Source organism: Strix aluco, chromosome 5 (assembly GCF_031877795.1).
Source record: "Strix aluco isolate bStrAlu1 chromosome 5, bStrAlu1.hap1, whole genome shotgun sequence".
Taxonomy (NCBI): Eukaryota; Metazoa; Chordata; class Aves; order Strigiformes; family Strigidae; genus Strix; species Strix aluco.
This window is the reverse complement of record NC_133935.1, coordinates 48755560-48780734: the sequence shown is the minus strand read 5'-3', so window position 1 is coordinate 48780734 and position 25175 is coordinate 48755560. Positions and strand designations below refer to the sequence as shown.

Sequence of the window (25175 nt, the reverse complement as noted above, 5' to 3'; positions counted from 1 at the left end):
CCCTGCAGCTCCATTACCTCTTGAGAGAGTGCCACAGCCGTGTCATCACGAGGGAGGCCACCTGGCAATGGTGTTTTACAATAAACAGCCATTAGGTATGCCACATACATGCTCCAAGAGAGCAAAGCTCAGACCTTCCATGCCTAGCTCATCAGCAGTTTTGTCTCTTCCATTTTTCTTAATGAAATTAAACATTTATTCCTTTTATTTTTCCACTACGTAGTGGTATAGCTTCAGCAGGAGCGGGACAGGCTCTTGCCCCACACAAGCGAGGAGCCTGATTTTTCAATCATTCCTCCAGGTAGTGAGAGGTGGTGGACTGAATGTCTCCAGGCTGAGGAGGGAATTGAGCCTGCATCTCCTTTTCTAACCACTTGAGTAGAAACCAAAACTGTTGGTGGGTCTTACAAGGATGTCATGGTCTTTAATCTGAAGGAGCGGCCAAAGGTAGCAGTGTTCAGGGTGAATCCAAAGTGGACACCTCTGCTCTTCTGATAACCTTAGTGTTTCCTCTAGGTGAGCCTACACAGCTTGCTGCCATGTGTGCTGGCTGGTTTCCGTCCACTCCTGAGGCTCCCAGTTCTCCCAATAAATGTTTTCCCCACAGGGTCACAGATTTCAAGCCAGTAACCAAGTGGTTTAAAGCATGTCACCACAATGCCTCCCATTTAAATGCCCAAATCCTCTGTTGGACCTTATTCAGGACTCTTCTGAGCACCGTGTCTGCACTTTCAGCAAATCTGTGTGAGAACCACTTTGAAGGAGAAGACAAGAAGTTCAGTCAAACCCAGGGGAAGCACGGTCAAAGTTTTCTTTCACTTTTCTCATTAGAAAATTCTACTATGGCTGTTTCTTTACTATCCAGGTTTTCCCATAAGTGCTGCATCTCGAATGTCTCTGGAGCAGTAGCGGAAGTGACATTATTTCCATCACTGAAGGTCTTTTGTTGTGAAGTTGTCCCAGAATCTGTTAAAGGCGGTGCAGTGTCAGCATTTGACACTGTGCTAGGACTATGGAAGCTCGGTAAACTCCATCGCTGAAGGTTTCTCTCATGATCTGTTATGAAACCAGCTATGTTACTACCATGGGGTTCATGTTCAGGCTCCCCTATCACAGTAGGAAGTGACTGATGCACCTCAGAGCCTGTGAGGTATGTAGTCATTTCTGGGGGGAAAAATGGATCATCCAGAAGAGTCACATTTGCCTCAGTTAGTCTCCTTTGGAGCTTCTCTTCGGGCATGCTTGCGGTGCGCTCTGTTTGCAGATCTGGTTTGCCCAGCACATCAGGTGCTTTCTCCTTGGCTTCAGAGATAATGACCTCAGGAACTGGCTTGCTTGTCTCGGATGACGTGTCACTGTCACCGAACTGTGCCTCGTTCCTTGAGGTTTCAGTTATGGGTCCTAGGTCTCTGCTACTATAAAGTCTGTTGCTTCTGTCAACTCCTTCATGTTTCCTCTTGAAGCTCGAGGTAGAGTGTCTCCCTCTTGTGTGCATTTCCTGCAACCGTCTGATATGCCCCTTCTCATCTGCTGGGAAAAACACGGAATTCTCACTTGTCTGCCGACTGTAGCGCCGGTGAGCTGGGGATGAAGGGCCCTCATGGACACTGAGAAATCTCTTGACTCTTCTCAGCACTGAACGTTGTCTTCGGTGTTTCTCCTCTTCCCAGGGCCACTCTTCCCCATAGAGGAATTCAGTATCAGCCAGCCTGCCAAATAAAGCCAGGTAGTAGGTGTCACTTACGTATAGAAAACGTGTGGTCTGCATGCACATATATCCCAATGTCTCAGCAGGAAGACACAGGAACCAAGGCCTAGTGTATCCCCAAGGAAGGCATGGAAGGGGTGAAAAAGGGGTGAGGGTGCTCGGAAATAGTGCCTGTGCCTTTGGATCAGCCAGATCACACAGAAAACTTTCCACATCCAGGTCTCCCTTCTCCTGAAGACCAGGCTGGGAGGCCATCCCGCCAGGCATCTGCCACCATTTCATATTTGGGCTGCAGCCCTCTGGCAGCTCCACATGATTAAGCTTGTGCTTAGGGTGAGGGAAAGTGGAGAAAGAAACCCTGCCCAATGCTGTAGATACTTTTTCAGCAGAATCCTTCAGGCAAAAATAACAACAGTGAAAAAGCTACTTATGGAAGCAGAAGTGTGACGGTTTCAAAAAATGTTGGAATTACTCAGATGGCAAATCTCGCTTACTTTTGGGGCATGACAGTGTGTCTGAAAGTCCTATGTGTACCTGGTACTCTTCTCCTGCCCAGCCTTGATGATTCATGAAAACAACTATTGATGCATCTGCCAGGCAATTCAGTACACATTACTGACTCAGTGCACCCCAGAGGACAAGCCAAACTGGCCCAGTTACCTATCCTAAGGGCAAGGATGGCAAAAGAGCTCAGGCCAAATCTGAGGAGAGGAACACAGAGAGGCAATGCTAACCTGGAGGGGCAGAGGAACTTCATCCAGCATTGGTGAAGATCATAGAATCATAGAATAGTTTGGGTTGAAAGGACCTTTAAAGGTCATCTAGTCCAACCCCCCTGCAATGAGCAGGGACATCTTCAACTAGATCAGGTTACTCAGAGCCCCGTCCAACCTGAGCTTGAAAATTTCCAGGCTTGGGGCATCTACCACCTCTCTAGGCAACCTGTTCCAGATGTTGGCTTGAGGGGACTGGAGAAGACTTTAGATTTGGGCTCAAGGTTTATATATTTTCTTTGGACTTGGAGGAAACTTTAGACCTTGTTCTTGAAATCTGCATAAGAACTACCTGGGTTTTTTTAGAGACATGAACAGAGAAACAGTTCAGAGAAGAAAATAATTAATAAAAAAGTCAACACATCAGAGCTGTTTGCATTTCACAGGGGCTAACATAGAGCTATTTTTCATTCACTCCCCCCTTCATTTTTTGTGTGAAGTGTTTCTTATTAAAAAATTGTTTGCAGACTTAATAATGTTTCTTCTTTGCCACTTTTTTCCCCTAGCAATTGCAGTAAAATAAATTATATTCTATGAGTTTTTCTTCTTTACTTTTTTACTTTCTTCTTTACTTTTCTTTTGATTATTTTATAGATTTTCCAGAAGGAAATAAATTCTGAAAAGACTGTGTGTGATAAAAGGAACTCATATAAGCCATTGTTCTTTGTAGTAGAATGTATGCAAAAATGTAAGAGGAGTAAAACCAAGAAAACACCAATTTCCAGGCCAAATGAAGCAAAAACTTAAGCACATTTTATTTTGATAAAGGCTGGAAAATTTTGGAAAAAATGAAAACTTGAGATAAGTTTTAAAGTTAAAAAAATGGCTACTATAAAGTTTTTAAAAAGATCTTTCAGGTAAAAATGTCTACTTGCCCTGGTATTTGTTCAGGCATGGTGGCATTTACTCTTACTGACCTGTTCTATGTTAAAGCATGTCACATGTGTTTAAACTCAACAGCTTCTATGCTAACTGGCTTATCACTGATATCTCATATAGATCCTGACAACACAGGGCAATCCTATATCTTCTATGTTTCCTTATAACGATGGTCCTTGTGTTCATCTCTGCAAATAGCTCCTCTTCTTTATCCCTTCACAAGATCTGACCACTTCCACTTCCATGCCTAGATTATTAGTCAGTGAAAAGTCATACAATGTTTAAGATAATTTCTCATTTATCTTCATAAAAATCTGGGCTGATTTTAGCCATCATCTGCTAGCTAAACCAGCAAAGGAATAGCTATTTTGCTATCTGGGGGACGTATGAAGAAGCTGTAGTAGATAAAGAACTATTAAGAAAAGTGAGTCACTGTCTTCAGGTGCCGTCGTGTGCTCAGAGACTACCAACAAACCTATCAACAAGCCCTCCCTGCAGACATAGTTTATTTATTAATTACGTAACTTAAGGTAAGGGTGCGCAATTCCTATAAGCATATGGATCACTGGAGACATCATCCTGCCAACACCAGCTTGTCTGCTCCCTCCTAACATCATTTCCCATTTCCATCTTCCCTGCTCACAGTATTGTCACAGCCTGCAGCCATGCACTGACTGTCTGTCAATCAATGTGGTCTGTAGGGGTGATGATCTTTCTGATGGCATTAAGGACGCTTAGTGCCACTCACCCCATTTCTATAGTTGATCCAAGAAATGAAGGAATACAGTAATCAGCAGCTGCTTTTGTGTAGGGCGGCCGGGCAGAGGAATCGTTCCAGTAAATATCTTTCTCCATCCTTGGTAAGTTCATGTGCATCTCATCCACCGCCAGAAGTGAGACCTTAGATTTTTTGGTATAAATTATGTCACTTTCAACATAATACAGTATACAAAATAATCTGTTTTGTGCTCCCTGGGTCAACATTTCTTTCAGAAACCCTTTAAAGTAAACAGTGTATGCTGGCCTGGGCACTGTGAAGAGACTCAGTATTATAAAATATAACCCCTATACCCTCCTATATTCATGAAAGCATAAATTTTATTGTAACAAGTCTTCTATGCTGCAGAGATATTTGCATCGGATTGAAGTTCTTTCCTCACACATGATCTAGTTAAAAGGACATGTGATCCTCCATGTGCTATGGAAAGTCTGTGTAGAGTATTAGTTGTGCTCCTTAAAATGTCCAGAGGTTGAGAAGCTTTCTGATAGGCTTCGTCCGTATTTTAAGACATTCAGAACCAAGCATGTGACCATCCTGTTCTAGGGCCTTCCAATATATTTTATACAAAGGGCTCTGCGGCACTGTAGCATGAGTAGCCTGAAGTGGTGTTAAGCCAGAAAGCATCTTTGGCACCGTGAAGACCTTTCGCACTTCTGTGTGTACCTGCATTGCTTGTTTTGCTTAATATGCTGGCTTGCTTGCCCTGCCCTTGCTCCCTCTAACACCTGGGCTCTGCTTTGCAGTCTCAATGGTCCCCAGCAGACATGGGGTCCAACAGCAGCTCAACCCTATGCTTGGTTCTACCTGCAAGGGGAGCAGCAGGTGCCATTGGGACCTCTTCATGTCTTTGGGTTCCTTTATGGCATGACAGACAGGGGCTGTTTAGGAATTGGGAGCAACTGCAATAAATCTGTACCCTGGCCATCTCACAGCTCCTGCCACTGAGGACACTGGCTCCTGTGCCAACCATAGAGGCAGCCATGAGTGGCAGCATCACAACATAAACCATGGTATGGGCCCCGCTTATTAGTTCAGGTCCCTGCTTGGTCTTTTTGGTATCTTCACTGCCATTTTTTTTTTTTAAAGGAAGATCCATACAATACTGTAATCTCTAGACATTCAGATTAGCAAAACATGTTTTTATCTATGTGGGAATAGATGGCTTTTGGATTTTGCAGGATTGACCTACATCACAAGTTTTTCCAGGCATAAAGTGAGCTTATAGTTTGAGGTCAGTTGTTTGCATGTTTAGTCAGGCATCATAAATGCCAAATACCAAAATCAAGATGCATTAGCTTGTAAAAACAAAATCTGGGGATCACAGCCATAGGTACTCCTTCAGGAAAAGAATTTGTTTTGCTGACACTTGTTGCCCTTAATTTGTACCTTAATATAAGAAATAGGACTAAATGTAATGATAACCTATGGTACAGCAAAGCTGGAAATAGAAATAACAACAGCAACCTGTAAATTTCTATCGATGCACCAGTTAGTTTCAAAATCATCATCATCTTCTCCAAATGGATTAATAAGTTGTTCAGCGACCTGAAAGGAAAATGAGACAGTGAATGGAGCTTGGCATGCCACGTCAGGACTGCTGCCGCAGAGAAAATAGGATTGGATTTTTCTCTCTCTCCCTGCCTGTCACTTGCAATCAAATCTTGAGCTGCCATATGATGGTTTTGCCAGCCTAGTGAAGGAACATCTTTCTTTCCCTATAGATTCATACCTCTATGCCTCGTTGGTGCTGTCGATCATGATTGTTGGAGCTGGCCTACTGGGAATTGAGACATGTCTGGGCCATGGTAATTGTCACATAAGATAGTCATTACTTTCCCTTACTGTTGTCTTCGGCTGATTTAAATGAATGGTTTAGCAGCTAGAGGCTCTGTTATTGTATTATAGTCTACAATACTCCACCAGCCCATTGGGTCAGTATTCCCAAGCCCTGCAGCTGGAGTCTAGCGGAGAGAGTACAGCTCGTCTCTCCAGCTCAGCCCTCAGCCCCTGCTTCTTTATCGGGGGTGATGCTGATGGTATCTCTCTGAAGCTTGACTCAAGTAGATGCTGTGAATCATGCTAGCCAATGCCAAGAGACAGGATATGAGTTTGTTATTTAATTCATCCAGCTAGTTTGGGTTTCTGCACATGAAGTGATTAAAACTGCAGGGGAGAAGCCCATCCTGTGGAGAAGACAACCAAACAGTGAACTGCGACACCTTTGTGGTGAAGCACCTTAGTATGGGGAAAGGAAACCTCTGGCTACTCATAGCCTTGTACAGTGCCACCCCAAGGAATAAATAGAAAATCAAGCAGAGACTGCCCCCCCATCCCCATGATCACCAAAATACATTGTGGGGGGAAAGCTCTTAGCTGCTGGGAGAGAAAAACCAGATAAAATAGAAAAATTAAAAAAAAAAAAAAAGAGTTTTAGGCAATTCAGACTGCTTCTCTATTTCTCAGTTCCTTCATACACTGAGGTTAAATATCCTCTTCCCTTCATGCTTTTCTCCTTCTGTTTGTCTTTTTAAGCCCTGGTTTTGAAGCCCATCACATTCTTGCTGATCCTCCCAGTCCTTCCTGGTGGTCCCCAGCACCATGCACAGGAGCAGTGGCCAGGTCCTCAGTTTAATGTGGATATGGGTGAAGCGACTATATGATTAAACAGACCTGCTCATGAACCTCGCTATGAACAGCTATGATCTAAATAAGTTATAATAGTAAGGCAGTCGCTCCCTGGCTATTTATTCGCATGTGCATCTAGGTTGTACCAGTTGGTAAGCACTTGCTGACTCTCCCAGGCCACCAATTTCCAGGCCACTGGTCAAGACAACAAATGAACTGCTGAGCAGACTAACATGACAAAAATACCCATAAGGCAGGAGGAATGAAAAGGAGATGGGGACACTTCTGCTCACATTCATTGACCTGGCCTGTGGCATTAAATTTTGGGTATAGCTATGGAAGTGCTGCGATAGGAATGGTCCAGAATGTAGACTGCGTTGCGGCTCTCCAGGGAAGACACTGGAACAGCTCAGTGTAAACCAGGGGATTACCGCCCAAACATCCACTGCAAAACCTGACACGTGAGCTAAAAAAATTGAGCAGGGCTGGGACAGAGAGAACACCAGCAGTGGCTTTTTGCTTCATTGACTTGGTCCTGGCATGTGAGACATGACTTTATTCTCTGGAAAGGAATGTAATGCTGGACAACTAAGCCCTGTATTTGGATGGTCCATCTATTACCATAATGAAAATGGGGATTTAGAAGTGTCTCACATGATGGGAACATTTGCCCCTGTGTTGCAGGTATAACAAACCAGTCCCGAGGCCAAGGAATGAGCTCAGTTTAGCCATCATTTCTGAGGAATTGCCAAGTTACTGGAAGTCAATAGCTCAAGGCCTTTTCTGCAGCCTGGCAACCAAAGCCCAATGCACTCAGCAGGAAACTGGTTGTAACCTTCAAGACAGAAATATTCTGACTCAGGGGCACTGCAAGTTTGGACAAACCTCCAGTCTGAAGGAGCACTGCCGATATTAAATTAACTTTTAAAAACCACTTCTCCTCCCTCTCATTTCCTTATGTAGAAGACTTTTCAGTTACAATGGCATCTTGTACCTGCTGTAGCCAGGAGTTCGCTGGAAGTTCTGAGCCTAACCAGAAGAGATGCTACTAACAGCCTTGGGTGCCGATGAAGGGGAAACCATTTCCCCCTCAGGAGTACCAGCAGAGTGGTTAAGAGGAACAGCTTACAGTTTTGTAACCTGCTAGTAAAACACTGCCTAGTGATAAAGCCTCACATTTCTGCAGGAGCAACATGCTTCCCCAGCTGCACCAGCCTCCCTTCCTCTCTGTCCCACTTCCCTCCAGGCTGGACCCTGTGTGGCAAACCCGTTTTCCCCCCGAGTTTCCTAGGACACAGGACTAGAGGAGCTTGCCCTGCAGGCACTTTACTTTCCCCCACAATCAGCCAGCTCAATGTGCTGCCTTCTCTACTCTGCCCTTTGGAATTGTCTGTGAGAAGAGAGCTCTAAAACTGGCTGGTTTTGTGCAATTTATATTCTGACAGAAAAGTTAGCTCTAAGTTTCCAGCCATGATTAATAATCCCAAGAGGAAATCTTAATGCACATAGACCCTAATGTACCAATTTTCTTTTTATTTTAAACTTTTTTCCAGTTAGTCCACCTTGATGCTCACTGCAGAGGAGAGAACTGCCATGAGGTATGTGGCTTAATAACTCAACTATCAGATCGATGGCAATATGTTAACTGAGCAGGCATCAATGGGCTGATGGGTAGCATCCAATTCCTTCTATAACTTTTATTTTAATGAATGTTTTTATGCAGGGTAGTTGTAGCCAATATTGGCTGTCACTGTTTGATAGCCCTCTGGAACTGGAGATCTTTAATTGCCCGCATCTGATTAAGTTAACAGCAGATACTAAAGGCTGGTTTTGATCATAAGAGGAAAGTATGATTCTATCCCTTTCAGCCCATGCTAGGTCTGCAGCAGTATCTCCCCAGCGGAGTGGGAGAAAGGATATTTTTTCAATCTTTCATCTGTCATTTTATAGTCTGAGTCCTGGGACCTGATCTTGCTGGAGTAATACTCCCTCAGGGAGTTATGACTGCACTGATCCTATTAAAATGGGCTCTTTCAGGTTCTCAACTGTTTCTTATTGTAAGATCCATCAGGTGGAATTAAAAATGTATTGCATGATGTTTCTTTACGACCACAGGACACTTTGGGCTGAATTCAGCTTTGGTGTAACTCCATTAATCTTCAGTGATTTTATAGTGTGCCACAAATCTGACACTTTGACCTCGGCTCTGACATTTTCACCAGCCCCCCCAGGGAAGATTCCCCCATGACCTTTCCAGAAAGCTAGTTTACCTTGAGCCATCCTGCGTAGAAGAAGAACTGTAACAGTGTGAAGATTGGAATGTAAAGATCTAAGTCATGTCCCTGATACCCTTGGTCAGTATCCAAAAATTGGCGCCCTATCAGGCAGGCAAAGAAAAAAGTATAGACTGCAAGAGTAACAACCTGCAAAGAACAGAACTTCATTGAAATCATGCAATAATACAATCTTATGCATAGGGTACCGCATACCCAAAGGCCTTTGACTGCCTTTTGCCCTATAATTTACAAATCTGCAGAGAGGTATTACAAACAGAGAGGCTGCTGGAATAATTCAGTCCAGGAAGAAGATCCAGGAAACATAAAAACATTTCAGTGCTTCCCTCCCCTCTCCCAGATTATGCAAGGCCTTCAAAACATCTCCACATTAAATATGACTTAAATACTTAGCTAGGCCTCCGTGATCACATGAGAGTCAATGAGTGTTCAACAGCTCAGAGACTCTGGTTGAGTCTACAGATGTTTTGCACCAAGCTTCCCTTTTCTGGAAATTGTGTTTCTAATTTTGTAAAGAATAATAGCTCAGTACCTGTGTATAGACCAGTGGAATTCCAACCCAGTCATAACCAAACAAAAGACTACACCAAGACCGGTATTTATTCATCTCCTAAAAGGAAAAAAAAAAAGAAGAAACAAACCCCAACAAACTAAAATTGCATGGGGTTCAATTCGAAATGATAAATATTTTGTTACAGTTAATTTTTGCACATATAAAAGGACAGGGAGATACGACAGTGTGGTATATACAAATTGATACCATAACTACATCCAGCACCCCATTGTCACATTTGAATATTCACTTAGTTTATGGAGTTGGAATGCTTAGTATATTACGTATTTCTTCACAAATTACCTTTTGTTTCTCTCTTATCCACAGTCTAGTGATACATGAAAGAGAATATATTATATCATAAAAAGGATGTTTGACCACTTAATGAAATATTCAGGAAGGTTATCTTCCCTGAAACCAATACTAAAATCTTCAAAATGTCAAATTACTCTCATTTTTTTCCCCTACAGTGATGGAACAAGTATGGATTTACAGTGATGTTACAATAATTTTTTACTCATCAATTTGTTGCTTCAGTTAATACTTTCTTAGTCATATAAACACAATGCCAGCAAACTGCTGCTGTGTGTGCTTGAGTGTACATCGCTACACAGAGAAAAGTGGTATAAATCCTGAGTAAGATCATTTAGGTGACACTGGAGAGCTGTGTGCACTAAATCAAATGATGTAAGTGAAAAGCTTCCACATGGCAATTTCAGATTAGTTTTCTGTAGATATAATTTTTCTACTTACGTTCATCAGTGTCTGCAGATCTACACTGTCTCGAATTCTTCCCTCTTTTCGTGCCTTCGATGCCAAATTTCCAAACCAGACAAATGGAACCCAGTATTTCAGGTGGGGAGACTTAAGGTCATCAAAAATTTTTCTTTCATATCTTGTCATAAAACCTGTTTACACCCCCCACCAAAAAAAAGACTTAATTTATTCTGCCCTTTCAGTGCTACTGATATTATAAGTTTTGAATATGTTTGAATCTGTTTATGTGATATTTGCATAGAACTATGCAAAACACTATTTATAATTCTAGCTAGTAGCCTCTTTTATTTTTTTAAGTTTTTTTGCCAGGATACATCTTGTTTGAAACAACTTCTTTTTGCAATAACTACCTACACAAAATCCCTTTTCATCAATACATGCAATAATTTGTTATTACTGTGTTCTCATATCTGACCACTGACATATTGTAGATATATATAATACTAAGAACTGTACAGATTACTCTCTAGTTTCATATTCTACTTTCAGAAAAATAAGAAACTATAACTTTTCAGCAAAGATGGCTTTTAGCTACTTCTCAACATATGTTGTAAGGGCAGTTACGTGACCTGATTCTGACAATTTTTTTGGTAAATCTGCAAAGCAGTGAGCAAGCAACAGAGAATACAAGTGCATGCATGAAACGGAGCTCAATAGAGAGCGTGCCTTCTGCCAGCGAAATACTTCCCTGCCAGATTGTGTTTCATGTTTTCTTCAGGGTTATGAAGGTGTGCAAAGAGATGGAAAAGGAATTGTGCACAGAAATCCCACTGCTAGCAGGACATGGGGCCAGATGACGTGCTGCGGGGCTGCAGGCTGAAGCTGCTCTCTGCCTGGCAATTTGCCTTGCTGGGGTGCTGGGAAGGTATTAAGTTTCCTGCAGAGTTCCCCTGGCCTTGTGAAGCCCTGCTTCCTGCTGCTGCAAGCAAGTCCAAGGTCAGATAGCAGGGGAGCCAGTGCTGTGTGGGACAAAACCTGCATCAGAGCAGCTTGCTGTCTGGGATTGGCATGGGAGCAGCTGGGTTTTGGAGCAACACCTCTACCCCCTTGGATAAGAAAGCTCTGCTCTGTTGTCCTCCTTTCAAGCAGGCTTTGAGAAAAACAACCCCAGAAAATTCATGAGGGGGAACCTCACATTTTCCTTTGTCCAAATCCTGGATTTTCTGAGATTGGAGCAATCTTCAGGTTTGGAGGATCTTAGTTTTTTCTCAGGTGTGTATCACCTACCGGGGTGGTTATAAGGCTTCTTTTGTTGTGTTGACATAAGGTCCAAAACAGGACAAAGTTAGTAACATGGCAGCCCCAAAATAAGTGACTCAGCCAATCAATTACAAGTTTAAGTGATAAAAATTCAGTAAGAGAATTGTGATTAGACAGGATTTTTTTTCTAGTCTCCAAATACTAACTAAAAATTGGCCCATTGGTGCTAACATTGTTAAAGATACATGAAGCAGCAAAAAAATAAATATACACAAACTCAGCTGTGTTTTGTATAAAAATGTGAATAAGGTAAAAGGAGATTTGTTAAACACAGTGACCTTCTTAAATATTCTGTTGTTGAAGAAAATGCCACTGCTGTACAGTTGCAACAAATCAACACAGGAGGTATGAAATGCTGCAACTACTGAGAAGGAACACAAGGACAAGACAGAAAATTCTGTGGAAGAGGAAAAGTTCAGTAGCAAGACACAGTACTCCTGCAGTATCATGGAATTTGAGAACAGAATAAGATGCAGCTTTTAGAAGATCCCTGGGCAGTTTGCAGCCAGCTCTCATAATCAACCACACAGAAATACTCAGGCAAGCAGACAAATTGACCTGCTAGTCACGACTCCTGACTCCTAAAAGTCAGACTTTCAGGCTGCTTTTGATTTTTGGCTGGCCAACCTGCTCATTATGGGACAGGAAAAGATGTTTCTATCAGGCTGAAATGGCCAGAGTATCAGAAAATTGACAGTCTGGAGTAAACACTGGATGCAAGTCACTTGAGAGGCTCTGGGAAGTCATTATCTGGAAGGACACAGCCTGAGGGGGTCACAAAGAACAGCAAAGCTCCAAGGATCAGTTCAGCTCTCCACTGAAACTGGGTAACTTTTTGTCCAGAAAAGCTCAACAACGCCTTGTTCTTTTAACAATAACATTTAAATTGTCATTATTTTAAAAGTTAAGGTGTACATGTTTATATCAACTAAATATTGTTTTTGATGGATATTAATAATGTCTAGTGTTCCTATCACAGAAAATATTAAACAAGTCTGGATTGCTCTTATTGCTGGTGAAGGTTATGGCAACAACATGCAGTTCAGAACCACTTGCTATTATTGCAGCAGTAAAGAAACACTTTATATTCCATCAAATACAGGGAAGGATATCAAACCTCAGTTATTAAAATTAAATGGTTTCTAAATATGGTCATACTATTTTTATTCAAGAGTATTCAGAGAATTAACTGAGGGACTCTCTGAACAGTAACTCTGGTTTTGACAAGCACTGGAAGACTGGAGCAGTTCCAGAAAACTGGAAATATTTGGCAAATACTGTGCCAAGATGTTGAAAAGGATGATGATCTAAGGAATGACAGGGCACTGAATCCTTGTGAACGTATGAGAAGCTTGACATGAGATGCAATCAATAAAGAATCAAAGGACACTAATGTGAACAGTGTCAGCCAGAGTGATCTGATGGGAAAATTATTGATGAGAACACAAGCCTGGCTGGAATAAGTCACTCTTGCTCTCCCTCAAGTGATTAGAAGAGTATTCAGTTCTCCCGTCAAAACTGAATGGTTTGAGACTGTGGATGTAGTTTGCCTTGACTTCAGTAAGGCCTTTGACACTGTTTCCCACAGCATTCTCCTGGCAAAACTGGCTGCTTGAGGCTTGGATGGGCACATGCTTCACCGGGTAAAAAGCTGGCTGGATGGCCAGGCCCAAAGAGTTGTGGTGAACGGAGTTAAATCCAGTTGGCGGCCGGTCACGAGTGGTGTCCCCCAGGGCTCGGTTTTGGGGCCACTCCTGTTTAACATCTTTATTGATGATCTAGACGAGGGGATCAAGTGCACCCTCAGTAAGTTTGCAGATGACACCAAGTTGGGTGGGAGTGTTGATCTGCTCGAGGGTAGGGAGGCTCTGCAGAGAGATCTGGACAGGCTGGAGCGATGGGCTCAGGGCAACTGTAGGAGTTTCAATAAGGCCAAATGCCGGGTGCTGCACTTGGGCCACAACAACCCCCAGCAGCGCTACAGGCTTGGGGAGGAGTGGCTGGAGAGCTGCCAGTCAGAGAGGGACCTGGGGGTGTTGATTGACAGCCGGCTGAACATGAGCCAGCAGTGTGCCCAGGTGGCCAAGAAGACCAATGGCATCCTGGCTTGTATCAGAAATAGCGTGGCCAGCAGGGACAGGGAAGGGCTCTTACCCCTTTATTTGGCACTGCTGAGGCCGCACCTCGATGACTGGGTTCGGTTTTGGGCCCCTCACTCCAAAAAGGCCATTGAATGACTTGAGCGTGTCCAGAGAAGGGCAACGAAGCTGGTGAAGGGTCTGGAGCACATGTCTTATGAGGAGCGGCTGAGGGAACTGGGGTTGTTTAGTTTGGAGAAGAGGAGGCTGAGGGGAGACCTCATCACCCTCTACAACTACCTGAAAGGAGGTTGCAGAGAGCTGGGGATGAGCCTCTTTAACCAAGTAATAAGCGATAGGACAAGAGGGAATGGCCTCAAGTTGTGCCAGGGGAGGTTTAGACTAGATATTAGGAAGCATTTCTTTACAGAAGGGGTTGTTAGGCGTTGGAATGGGCTGCCCAGGGCAGTGGTGGAGTCCCCATCCCTGGAGGTGTTTAAGAGTCCGGTTGACATAGCGCTTAGGGATATGGTGTAGTTGGGAACTGTCAGTGCTAGATTAATGGTTGGACTAGATGGTCTTCAAGGTCCTTTCCAACCTAGATGATTCTGTTCTGTTCTGTCCTGTTCTGTTCTGAGACAAGACTGGGTCAGGGTATCCACATCAAATACTCTGAAGACTAGGGGTTAGAGAAGGAACTGAACAGCAGTCATCTCCCACATCTCCAGAGAGTACCAACAATGATCAAGCAGATGAAAGTTTCACTTTCTGCTTCTGTGCTGTGTGGGAAAGAATTAACTTAGGTACTTCATTCCAGTAGAGGGTTTGGTACTGCAAATTTCAGCCATCCGTACGTATTCATGTAGTTGGGCTCACGCCTCATGTTTCTCTTCAGCATTTCCTATTAGCTGTTTTGGGCTGCTCTCTGCCCAGCTGCTGATTCATTACTCATGTTTTTTAAGACTCACATTCTTGAGCATCCAATTTCCCTCTTGTACCTTGCAGCCACAGGATTGGTACGCTTGGGACTGCTGCTAGGCATTTGGTGCTTACAGCATACGTGCCACAGTACTCATCATCATAACGTCATGAATCTACATACATCTACTGCCTACAACTCCATAAAGAATGGCAAAAAATGAAAAATACTTTAGAAAAGAGTTACAAGGAAGATCCAGCACTGAAGACCATCCCTTGTAGGGAGATACTACAGAAGGTGAAGCTCCTAAGTTTATTCAAGCCTTTATACACTCTGCTAACAGGTAGCTATTGAGACAAAATCTAATTAAGAAAAGAATAACCTAAACCCATTACAAAATTCAGTGATTAGATGACTCTGTGCAAGTTTAGACTGAGAATAAAATTTCACATTTCAACAGCAAGTTCACCCTTGTGAATGTCAATGTAGTCTTCATTATACCCAGCTGAATTTTAAATCAGGGCAGGTTATATTCCTAGAAGGTATTACAGCTCAGTCAGAAATTGCACCATGATAAAGAATGTTGTGAGTAAGCTTTTATGTCTTGTGTTATGGATGAGTCAGACTGGATTATAATGATACTGTTCTCAGATTTTACATCTATGAATTTAAGCAGTTCATTTGCTGAGAAGGAAAATGTGTAGCAATAGTTATGCTGTGGCAGTTCTCAGTTTGATAGTGAAACGCAAAATTGGCACAAGTTGTTTCAATGATGACTGTGCTGTAAGTATTAGATTCTGCCACTCACGTTCATATTAAATGTTGCATTCCCATGCAGTCTGATATGTAATGCCATAGGGAGCTAGGGAGGGGATAATTGCAGAGTACTGTCTTAATCACTGGATGTTAATAGGAGTAAAATATACCCTCAGGTACTCAGTACTGCATCAACAAAAATTCTGTGGCACAATATGTATTAAAACCTACAGAATAAGTACTGAAATCCACAGAGCTGACTACGCTATTAATACTTATACAGTTTATAGTAGAATATTTTCTACTGTTAAAAAACAAAACAAAACTTTTTTTCCAGTCTACAATTTTTGTACAACACTGCGACATTTTGTCTCTTTTGGAACAGATTGTCTTTAGCAATAGGGAGGCAGAGCTGGATTAGCCTCCTAGAAATGTTGTAATTTTCCAGTGTGTGCTAGAAACAGATTGCTGGGGAGAGTGACAGAAGCTTCCTTGACCTCTCACAGGTTCAGGTAAACAGTTTTGTTGAACAGCACAAGGAAGAGAACTTCAAAATCCAACTGAATCCAACATAAGTGATTTTTTCCTGTAAGGTCAGTGCATTCTGTATCTTGCTTGGATTTTTTTTTTTAATATCCAAAGTTTCTCACATGTATTTGAAACGTGTATGTGTATATACACACTGTATATTTTAACTTGCTAGAACTTTACTTACTAGTCTTTGTCGAGTTAAATAATTTTAAGAAATGCAAGATGTTCAGTAAAAAATGTTTGACTTCTCCTATTTGGAACATATCCCCACATGTCTGTGCTGGTGTCCTACCCCTGACTAACCAAGCCAGTCAGAAAGCATGGCATCACACCTTGCCTTTAAATACTCAGTGGTCAGTCCTTCATAGACAAACAAAGTCTTACACGACTGAACTCTCTTCCCCATCATCACACTCCCTGTGTTATCAAAACAAACAGAAAATAACAACATGCTTAATACTTAGTATATTTATCCCTGAAAAACTAAGCTTAAGGTGAGGTTGTAAATTAAAAGAAAATGCCCTTGGGGTTAGGGGTTTTCAAGTGTATCACAATAAATCTATGACCTATGCAATCTACTTACAAATAATTGAGATAAAGTTGTACTTGTGAAGTGCCTGTGGAGACCAGCCTCTGATATTCAGGACAAGGTGATATCCTGGGCACCGAGGCAATGCCACATAACAAGTTACCATTACTAATGCATCACATAACAGCGCAACTACATTATTTTTCACACTTTGGAGGATGTTGTACCTGCTCCATATGCCTGTGTGTTTGGGGCAGGCCTATTGCCTCCATGATGTCTGAGACCAGATCCATGCAAGAGCCTCAAACTTGTTTGATTTCTATAGTGTCACTAGATGAAAACTACAAGAGCATTAAAGATGCACACTTAAAGGCACATCATTTAAGCCACTGACAAAAAAAGTGGCACCTTTGACATGGGTTAGTATGAGGCACACATGGGGCCAAAGAGGAAAGAAAAAAATGGTCTGGCTCCTTCCCTCCCTGTGCCCCACCTCTGAGGGAAAGGAAAGACATTTTGGGGAGAAGGACTCAGCAGTACCTGCTCCTACCACATGGTCCATTGTGGGAAACCTTTTGTACACGGCTGTGCTCACAGAGCGAAAGATCAGCAGAGACGTTAAATTCACGTAACGCATGAGAGTCCTCCTTAACAAGCGCCCATATTCATCTCTGCCCTGGACACAGCTAGAGATGAGGAACATCAATCGATCTGGCCATGGTAAGTTCACAAACTGGTTCCACCAGCGATTCACCACCAAAGTAACGTAGAAACCTGAGGGTTAGAGGGAAAAAACAAAAGTCCAGTGCCTATCGGGATTTCTGTTTAGGTTACTTTGATTTACTTTGCATAGTGTTATTCATATCACTAAGCTGCTACATTTCCCAGAATAAATGCAGTAAGTCACGCCAAAACTCAGGGTGCAATCAATGCTAATTATTTAATAGACACTGCAACTTAATGGCCCATTCCAGCTGAGTATCTCATACGCATGAACTTCCAAATTTCCTCTTCTGTAGTAAACCCTGAGTGCATTTAGTGCTTTGAAAGATCAGGCACAATGTATCAGTGTTAGTGGGCACTATACATACATATACATATACATACACATGTATATATCTATGGAAACTTTACTCTTTTGTTGGTATATTAAGAACATGAGCATAAATGTTGATGTGAGAAAAGCAACTTGAATTTAAGGAGACCTGTTGGAAGCTGATGATTTATTGTGAGCCTCTGACATCCCATATGCCCCTCAGCTCTGATATGCTTCCATGCACGGACATACATAGAATGCCTGAACAGAGACAGCATTGGAGAATAATTTCACATGTAAGCAGTACTCACCAAGCACAAAAGTTACTGGGATTTGTTCAGCATATTTGTCACAGTAAATTGATAATTTTTCAAAGAACCGTTTTTGGCTACCTGTAAGAAAAAATCTGCAGCAAAAATAAAATGTATCTGTCCTTTCATAATATTTTGACACTAGCTACAAAGTGCAAATAAATAATCAGGTACATTCAATCGGGAGCAATCTTGGCTAATGTCTTCAAGAGAATTCTTAAAGGTAAAGTGCTGCACACTTTTGGCATGTAATAAAGAAGCTGTAGGAGAAGATAATATTATTCCCCGCTCTTTGCAGTTTTCTCGTGGCTAATTTGACTGGCACTGATAATTAGGATCAATACACCTGGAGAATTAGCTTGCTATCTCATACAGACCAATGACAGTAGTAAGCGTAAGTCTGCAAGTACAGCTTGCTCTCATTTTTCAGAGGGCTGCTTAATAAACACAGGTCGGCTTGAATTGCAAAAGGTTACCAATCTCTAATTGCTCTTATTTGAAAATGCTACATTGTTGCAGCAGTTTTTACTCTTACTCCTATGAAACTTCTCTTTTCCACAAGAACAAAGCCACAACAACTGTATTTATTTTGCAGTGAGGAAAATATTCACCAGATAATAGAAAATGAGTGGAGCGTGGCAGCTTCTGCACATGGAGAAAGATATCTAATGAAATACAACAAGCTTAAATATAAACAATTATTTTATTTGTATAGCTGAGTATTACAGTTATTCTTGGATTTCATATAAAAGGAACACATGACAAATATTTGGTGGGTTTTCCTTACAGTTGTGCAATAAAGCCTGCAGCGCATATAGAAGGCTTTCCATGGTGTATTTACCATGGTATTTAATTGCCTAACATTTCAGCAAAACTAGATTAATTTAAATAAATGTACGAGCCTGGTGTTTCTTTACATATTAATGCCGTAATCTTCTTTCTGAGTTTACAAGTATAGATTACTGAACTGTTTGGAAAATTAGTGATTAATCACAGAGAAACTGAAGCTCATTTTCTCCTTGCTTCACATAAAAAACAAACACTGAAGTCTAATTACAGATCAAGGTAAGAGCTGAGTCATGATTTTGATACTTCTGTGTGGTGTACTTCATCAACTGAAAGTTTCATTGTACTAAGTGATGCATTGCATCTATCATACAGGTGTTTAACTCACACCTTGGTGGAAGAAGCAACTTTCCTTCTAACATCACCCTCCCAGATGCTGGGTGACACACAGGTAATAGCCACGTCTGGTTTCCATGCAGTTTTGCTTGGTTCTCTGCAAGCTTAAAAATAAAGTTTGCATGCCGTCCTAGCTTTAAGCAAAACTTTGCTTTTCCTGACTATATAACCTGGCTCACAAATTACTACCTTTCAGGGTTGTTAAAGAAATTACCATTGAACAACTGAAAACACACTTCTTCAAGTAGAACGAAGGGTCTATACTTATCATTTAAAGCAGAGAGGCATGCTCGCTGCCACCAACTCAACATCAGAACAATAAAAGCTATATAACATAGGTTAGCTATGGGTGTTTATTTAGCCTTACTTCAGTAGAGCTCAATGCTGGGCTGAAAGTAGAATCCGCTGAATACAATAGACAGTATTTTATTTATACCCTATATGTTTTCTCTGGAACATTAAAGTAAATGTGGAAAGGAAAGGACATTAGAAAAGGTCCAAGGAAAAGACAATTATTATGGAGTAACCCCCCCCCCCCCCATCATCATTCATCAGCCTAATAGTACGAAGTGTGAAGCTTCAGTATAACATTTAATGAGATGTGAATTGGAAAGAGTGTACCTGTATAATACACTTATCGCTGTGTAAAGAGTAGCAAAAACAATAAATTCTCTGTACAGCAATTTGTAGATGCTGCCTTTCCACTTTAGGAGTAATCTGTGAAATCCAAAGAAAGTGGCATTTGCTACTTTGCTGGAATAAGTGACTGTCATCGTCTTGGCAGGCTGTGCCTAGAAACAGTAGAAGAGAAGCAGGAAACCAACAACATTTTAGACAGTGTATCCTAACCTGAATGCACCTTGTATAGATAGATACATAGATATACATGCACATATACACATATATTAGTATATGTATACATAAATACATGCTGTGTGTATTTATATATATAGAAAGAGAGGGAGAAACAAAAATCTTGCAGTTACAAGCCCTGTTGAGACCTGCAGATTGATGGAGACAAGGCTGCATTTGGGCTTTACCTCAAAGACCACCCAAAAGCAACAGCTGGCACCAAATGTGGCCACCTGCCTGGGTGGCAGCGGCAGAGACATGTTACACCTCTGAAACCTCTGCTTACTCTTAGTTTGCTCCAGTCCAGTGTGAGTATAGAAAAAGAAGTAAATTTGCTTGAATTCTTTTTCAAAACTTTGTCAGCACTCCAGCAAGAGAAGTAAAGCTAAATTCCACAAATGCACCTTCCTCCCCAGCCAGTATTTTTAGCTGGCTTTGCTAATTATACTCATCTAAAACCAAATGAGATTTGGAGACTGACTCTTTCATTAACAGTTGCGACAGCAGCTGAGATCAGCTGGGGAAACCTGTTATTTCTCAGCTTGGCAGCTAGACATACTCATCAATACCTCAGCATTGCATGGCCATGCAAAAAAAGCCACAGGGTTGCTCAGGTAGGCAGCATATGACACTGTAATTAAAGCAGTACTAAAAGTATACAGGTAAATATTTTATGTTGGGTTTGTTACTTGCTTACCCTGTGTAGGGAGATGCTACAGGAACTTTTATGTGCCTACAAAAAAAAGCCCCAACTCCAAATGTGGATGAAAGTAGTTTTGTACAGCAATGCAAGAAAGGGAGTATATAAGACAAGGACATAGCCTCAAGGTAGTTATTGTATATCATAAATACGATTCTTGTCTATACTTTCTTGATGCCACTGTAGGTCATTTACTCTCAGAAAAAAAATCTGAACACCTAGTTAATAGATAGTTTGATAATATTTTATGCAACTTGTCTGTGTCTCTGATGCAGAGCACAAAGCAAGCCATTACAATTCAGCTGTAAAAGTGCCACTTTTTCTTTTAGTCACCAAGGGAATCAGCAGGGAAAAGACACCATAAGCCTTCTATTGCTGACAGACTGTCTCTTCTCATCTGCAGAATGGCTGCTTGAGGTTTGCCAGCGTGGGCTCAGAGATTTTTTTTGTGTTATTGTTTTTTTTAAGATGCATGGGTTTTATTCTTTAGCATCCAAATGATAGTTTTCCTGTTTCTGAGACTTGGCATGGGCCTTTAAATTTTTTGTTGTCATTGTTGAACTCCAAAAAGTTCAATTCAGGAGCCAAACTGGCTGACTGGCATGCAGAAATGCAGTTCTGTCTGCTAAAAAGCCTGTGGTCAGAATGTAACGCTTAAGAAAATTGAAGCAGAGATTTCCCCAGAAGTGGGGCTTTGTAAACAATGGGAGAAGCCTGTGGCTGGGCTATAGGGGAGGAATGGGGTAAAAAAATACTCTTAACAATACACTGAGTTTTCTGGGATCACTGTAGGAGGCTTTAGTCCTTGCCCATTGATGCTGGAGAGTTTGTGTGTTCAAGCCATACTGTCAAGAAGCATGTCTCTATCTCCCCATTAATATCCAATTTGTAATGGAAACCTCCAGTGGGACTGCCTGTGTGTAGGGACTTAGATCTGGTAGTGTGAGGGCTTATAGCCTGGCAGGAACCCAGACCCCCAGCAAAACACAGTGCAATGATTAGAAGATGAAGTTAGACAAATGCAGTCTGAAGCAAAACATAAATTGCTAACTGTGGGGGCAACCAGATATCTGAACAGGGGACTGGATAGACATGCTGTGGTTTAGGATCTTTAAGATGAGAGCAGATAGTTGGACAAAAGATGACCTTCAGAAATAATTCACATAGCTGGGACATACAGGGTTGGGGCTGAGTGGCTCTGCTGGTCTCCCATGATATCTGGGCATCTGTGAAACTTTCTGTCCAGTCCCTTCTGTCGTGGGCCATGGAGGGAACAGGATTGCTTGCAGCACCCTCACAGAATCTGCAGCTCTGCAGGAAGGCAGTGATTAGTGTCAAATCCATGGCTCTCAGTTTCTGCATATGGGGTTCAGGAAGGAGTCATCCTCCCAGACATCAGTGACCGGATGGTGCCAGAAACTGGCCAGTAGCTGAATTGGACAAAATGGATCCACCTGCTCTACAGAGCTGCAGCAAATCTTGTCTTGCATGGCCTAGTGAATGGGTTTTGGCTACAACTGCAGAGCTGTAATGATAATAGGATTCAGGATTAAGAATATTTCCCCCCATTAGACTGGGAGAGAAGTTTTCTCCAAGAAGTGCAATTTGCCTGCTTGATTCAAGCAATTATGTTTCACTTAATCAGATTCCAGCCATCTCTCTTAGCACTTTACTCAATGCCCTTGACTGTAAACAGAAACTCTTCACATCAGCTTGTGAGGCACTGGACCTCTGAAATGGGGCAAAGAAGAGTAGGATTGTTGCAGCAGTTTCAGGCCTTGGTGCCTTGGTTTTCTTGCCCTGCCTTGTCTGTGATGCACTGTGTTTTATCTTCCTGCTAAGCAAATGCTTATTGAACATTTGTCATTGGGTTCATATAGGGACTTCAGGGTAATGTAATGTCCTAAAATACACATTAAGTCAGATTAGGTGATTTAAGAACCCTTTTGACTATATGAAGCTATGAAAGACAGCTATGTGACTGTCTGATTAGATTTCACAACATAGCAAACACAGATTTAAATCTGCACCTGTGTTTTTTTCCTCTGGGAACCACTAAAACCTCTTGGGTACAGCCCCCCCTGGCCCCACAATGGGAAGTTTTGGCGTAAAGCCTTGTGCTGGGTCTGGTTCTTGCACGGTGGTCCCAAGCCCTTGGTTCACAGACAGCACGTTGATTGAGAGTCCTTCCAACATTACTCATGGTCACAGGAAATTAAAAAGCTACAACTGAGACTGACAGGAAGAGCAAAGCATAATGATGCCCCCCAGCACATTCCTGCCTGAGCGCTGTTTTGGCCAGACCAAAGAAGGACAGAGCGTTAGATTAGATACCACAGGCACTGGTGTCATGAAAGACCTTCTTATTAATCGTGTTGCCCTTAACTTCATTAACAGATACAGGGCTAGGCTTTCTGCTGGTACAGATTTGTGAGTTTTGAGGACATAACACAAGTTATGCCCATTTTATGCCTGCAGGGACTTTGGCTCATATCTATGATGCTGCTTTTCCTTTTGCGCAGTGTCTGCTCCCTCTCTGAAACTTTCTCAAGCACAGGCTGAAATGTGAGTTATATATTACTCCACTATTTCTAAGATCAACAGAAGCCTTTAGGCATAAACACCTAAAACAAAAAGTTTCTTTTCCCCCCTTCTAATAATGACCCCAACTGTAAATGGGATTTTTGCCTGGCTGAAAATTTCAGGATGCATCAGGATTCAGAGAGAAACCACAGTAAAAAATAACAGCCACCAGTGTTTCCTAACTGACCATGAAAGGCACATTACAGAATGTATAAATAAATAGTGCCTTTGCGCAGACCTACCCCTTCTCATTGTATCACCTTATTTCTTGTTTATGCCATAGTAGAGAAAGTGAGTGAGAGAGATTTGAGTTAAGCCAACTATAAAACCATATTAAGCTCATGCTGTATCCACTGACCTGCTATTTTGATTCAGCAATCCAAGCCCGAAGGCAAATCCGGGACCCTTCCTCTTTCTCAGACGTCCCAGACAAAGTCCCCTTCAGTCTGCAATAGTCACCTTGCTCTTCCCTTAACCTGAAGCAAGGGGTTGCTGCTGCCGAGCAGGAGGAGTGGACTGACAAGAACAGGGGTTAAAATGTCTTTCCACTTCTGGAAGACTGTTTTTGCCAAGTACTCTGTCCTGTCAGTTACAGAGGGAACAAACACAAGCAGCAGCAGCAGCAGCAGCTGCTGATCTTGCTCTTTTCTGGTCTATAATTATAACGCCACTTGCCATCGGAAGGACCCCTTTCATTTGAATGAAGAAGCTTGCCATGGTTTGGCTGGCACCTCCAGTTTTCTACATTTTATTTCCTGTCCCCAAAATGGGATGGACAAGAGGGAGCATTTTTCTCTGAAACTTCTCTTGAAAAGAGTGATCTCTTTGAGCCTGCACTGTGAAGACACATCAGTGAATACCACTGACTACATCTAAATGGGAAGACCGGAGACAACTCCACCAACCTTGGGAATGTGCCCTAGCTGCACCTTGATCCCACCCTGGAGCACATCTTTGCTGCATTGCTGATTCAAATTGGGAAATCAGGATGCTGGGGTATGATGTAGAAATCATCCATCCCTCAAAATAGGCAGAGTTGCTGTTACCAAAGGACTCAGTGAACCTATTCATGATGGCACATTTCAGCATGTGAAAGCTTTTCTGTGACTGGAGGATCTGCACAGGACTTCCTACTCCCTTCCCCTTTGTAAAATGAGATGAACTCAGTCTTTTATGACCCATGGCATTGAGAGGGAGCTGTAAAAGGTGATAGACTGTGAAAGCCCAGGAGATGTCATATAATGTTGCCATAAATCTCTCCAGAGACTGAAATAATGTGACTGTGAAGTAAATAAAAAAAAATTGCAGGGTGAGAGAATAAGCAAGATTTATAGATTTAATACATTCTATGATGAAAGGTTTTTTCCCCCTGCCTTAGTCCTATTAAGCTATTTGAGGCCACTTATTTAATTAAAACTCTCTTGGAAAGAAAATAAGTTGCTGCCATTGTTTGCCTTTCTTCTCATTGGCAATGGCAGAAGGAACACACTTTGATGTCAAAGTAGGCGAGACATTAGACTGTGGCATGTATGTGTCAGGCAGTGGCCTGTGGCGAAAGATGACAAATCATTTTAGCATTCAGTGACTTGGCATGAAGAAACATACTGCCCGATCCTATTACAGTGACTGCCTTCTGTGAGGAAGACTCCTAACAACAGGGATATTTTAAGGTCACTGGTAAAATAATTACTTAGAGCTAAAATATTTCTCTTTGCTGAGTATAATCGTTTGCTGGTCTTGCTGAGCAGTAAATAATAGCACCTCTGTGTGCCAGTGGGTATCAGGTGGTTTTCCTGGCGGCTCTTCAGTCTTGCTGCAGATTGGAGCAGTTAGGATTGCTCCACTGGCTCTGAGCTGTTTTGCAGAAGACATGAGTTTTAGAGCTCCTGTGTGTTTGGAGGCAGAAATAAATACATGTTTCCAGCTATATAGCTCCATTGTGACTGGTTCTGTAGGAAATACTCCTCTTTTTATCACTAAGGTACCCCTAAGTCCTTATGGGATAAAAACAGGAAATAAATTTATCCTTGCTGGATAAAAACAGAAGA

The 25175-nt window shown here is 42.0% G+C and overlaps 1 protein-coding gene across 1 annotated transcript; it reads right to left on the bottom strand.

Annotated features, from left to right (window-relative positions):
* Window positions 1–333: 333 nt before the first annotated feature.
* Window positions 334–23580, bottom strand: BEST3 (bestrophin 3). Its single transcript, XM_074825446.1, has 10 exons — window positions 23486–23580; window positions 19614–19783; window positions 17811–17905; window positions 17004–17237; window positions 10367–10521; window positions 9593–9670; window positions 9037–9189; window positions 5606–5686; window positions 4109–4260; window positions 334–1709 (listed from the first exon to the last, which is right to left on the bottom strand). The coding sequence occupies exons 2-10, from the start codon at window positions 19763–19765 to the stop codon at window positions 803–805; spliced, it is 2007 nt and encodes a 668-aa protein (XP_074681547.1). The 5' UTR covers window positions 19766–19783; window positions 23486–23580; the 3' UTR covers window positions 334–802.
* Window positions 23581–25175: the final 1595 nt, after the last annotated feature.

Excerpts from the sequence above, each read along its gene's own strand:
- BEST3 (XM_074825446.1), bottom strand. The coding sequence starts at position 19,765 with ATGACAGTCACTTATTCCAGCAAAGTAGCAAATGCCACTTTCTTTGGA. Across the intron at positions 9,671-10,366 it reads ATCTGCAGACACTGATGAAC|GAGATGAATAAATACCGGTC; the intron begins GTAAGTAGAAAA and ends TTTTCCTTTTAG. Across the intron at positions 4,261-5,605 it reads GCATCGATAGAAATTTACAG|GTCTCACTTCTGGCGGTGGA; the intron begins GTTGCTGTTGTT and ends AAAAAATCTAAG.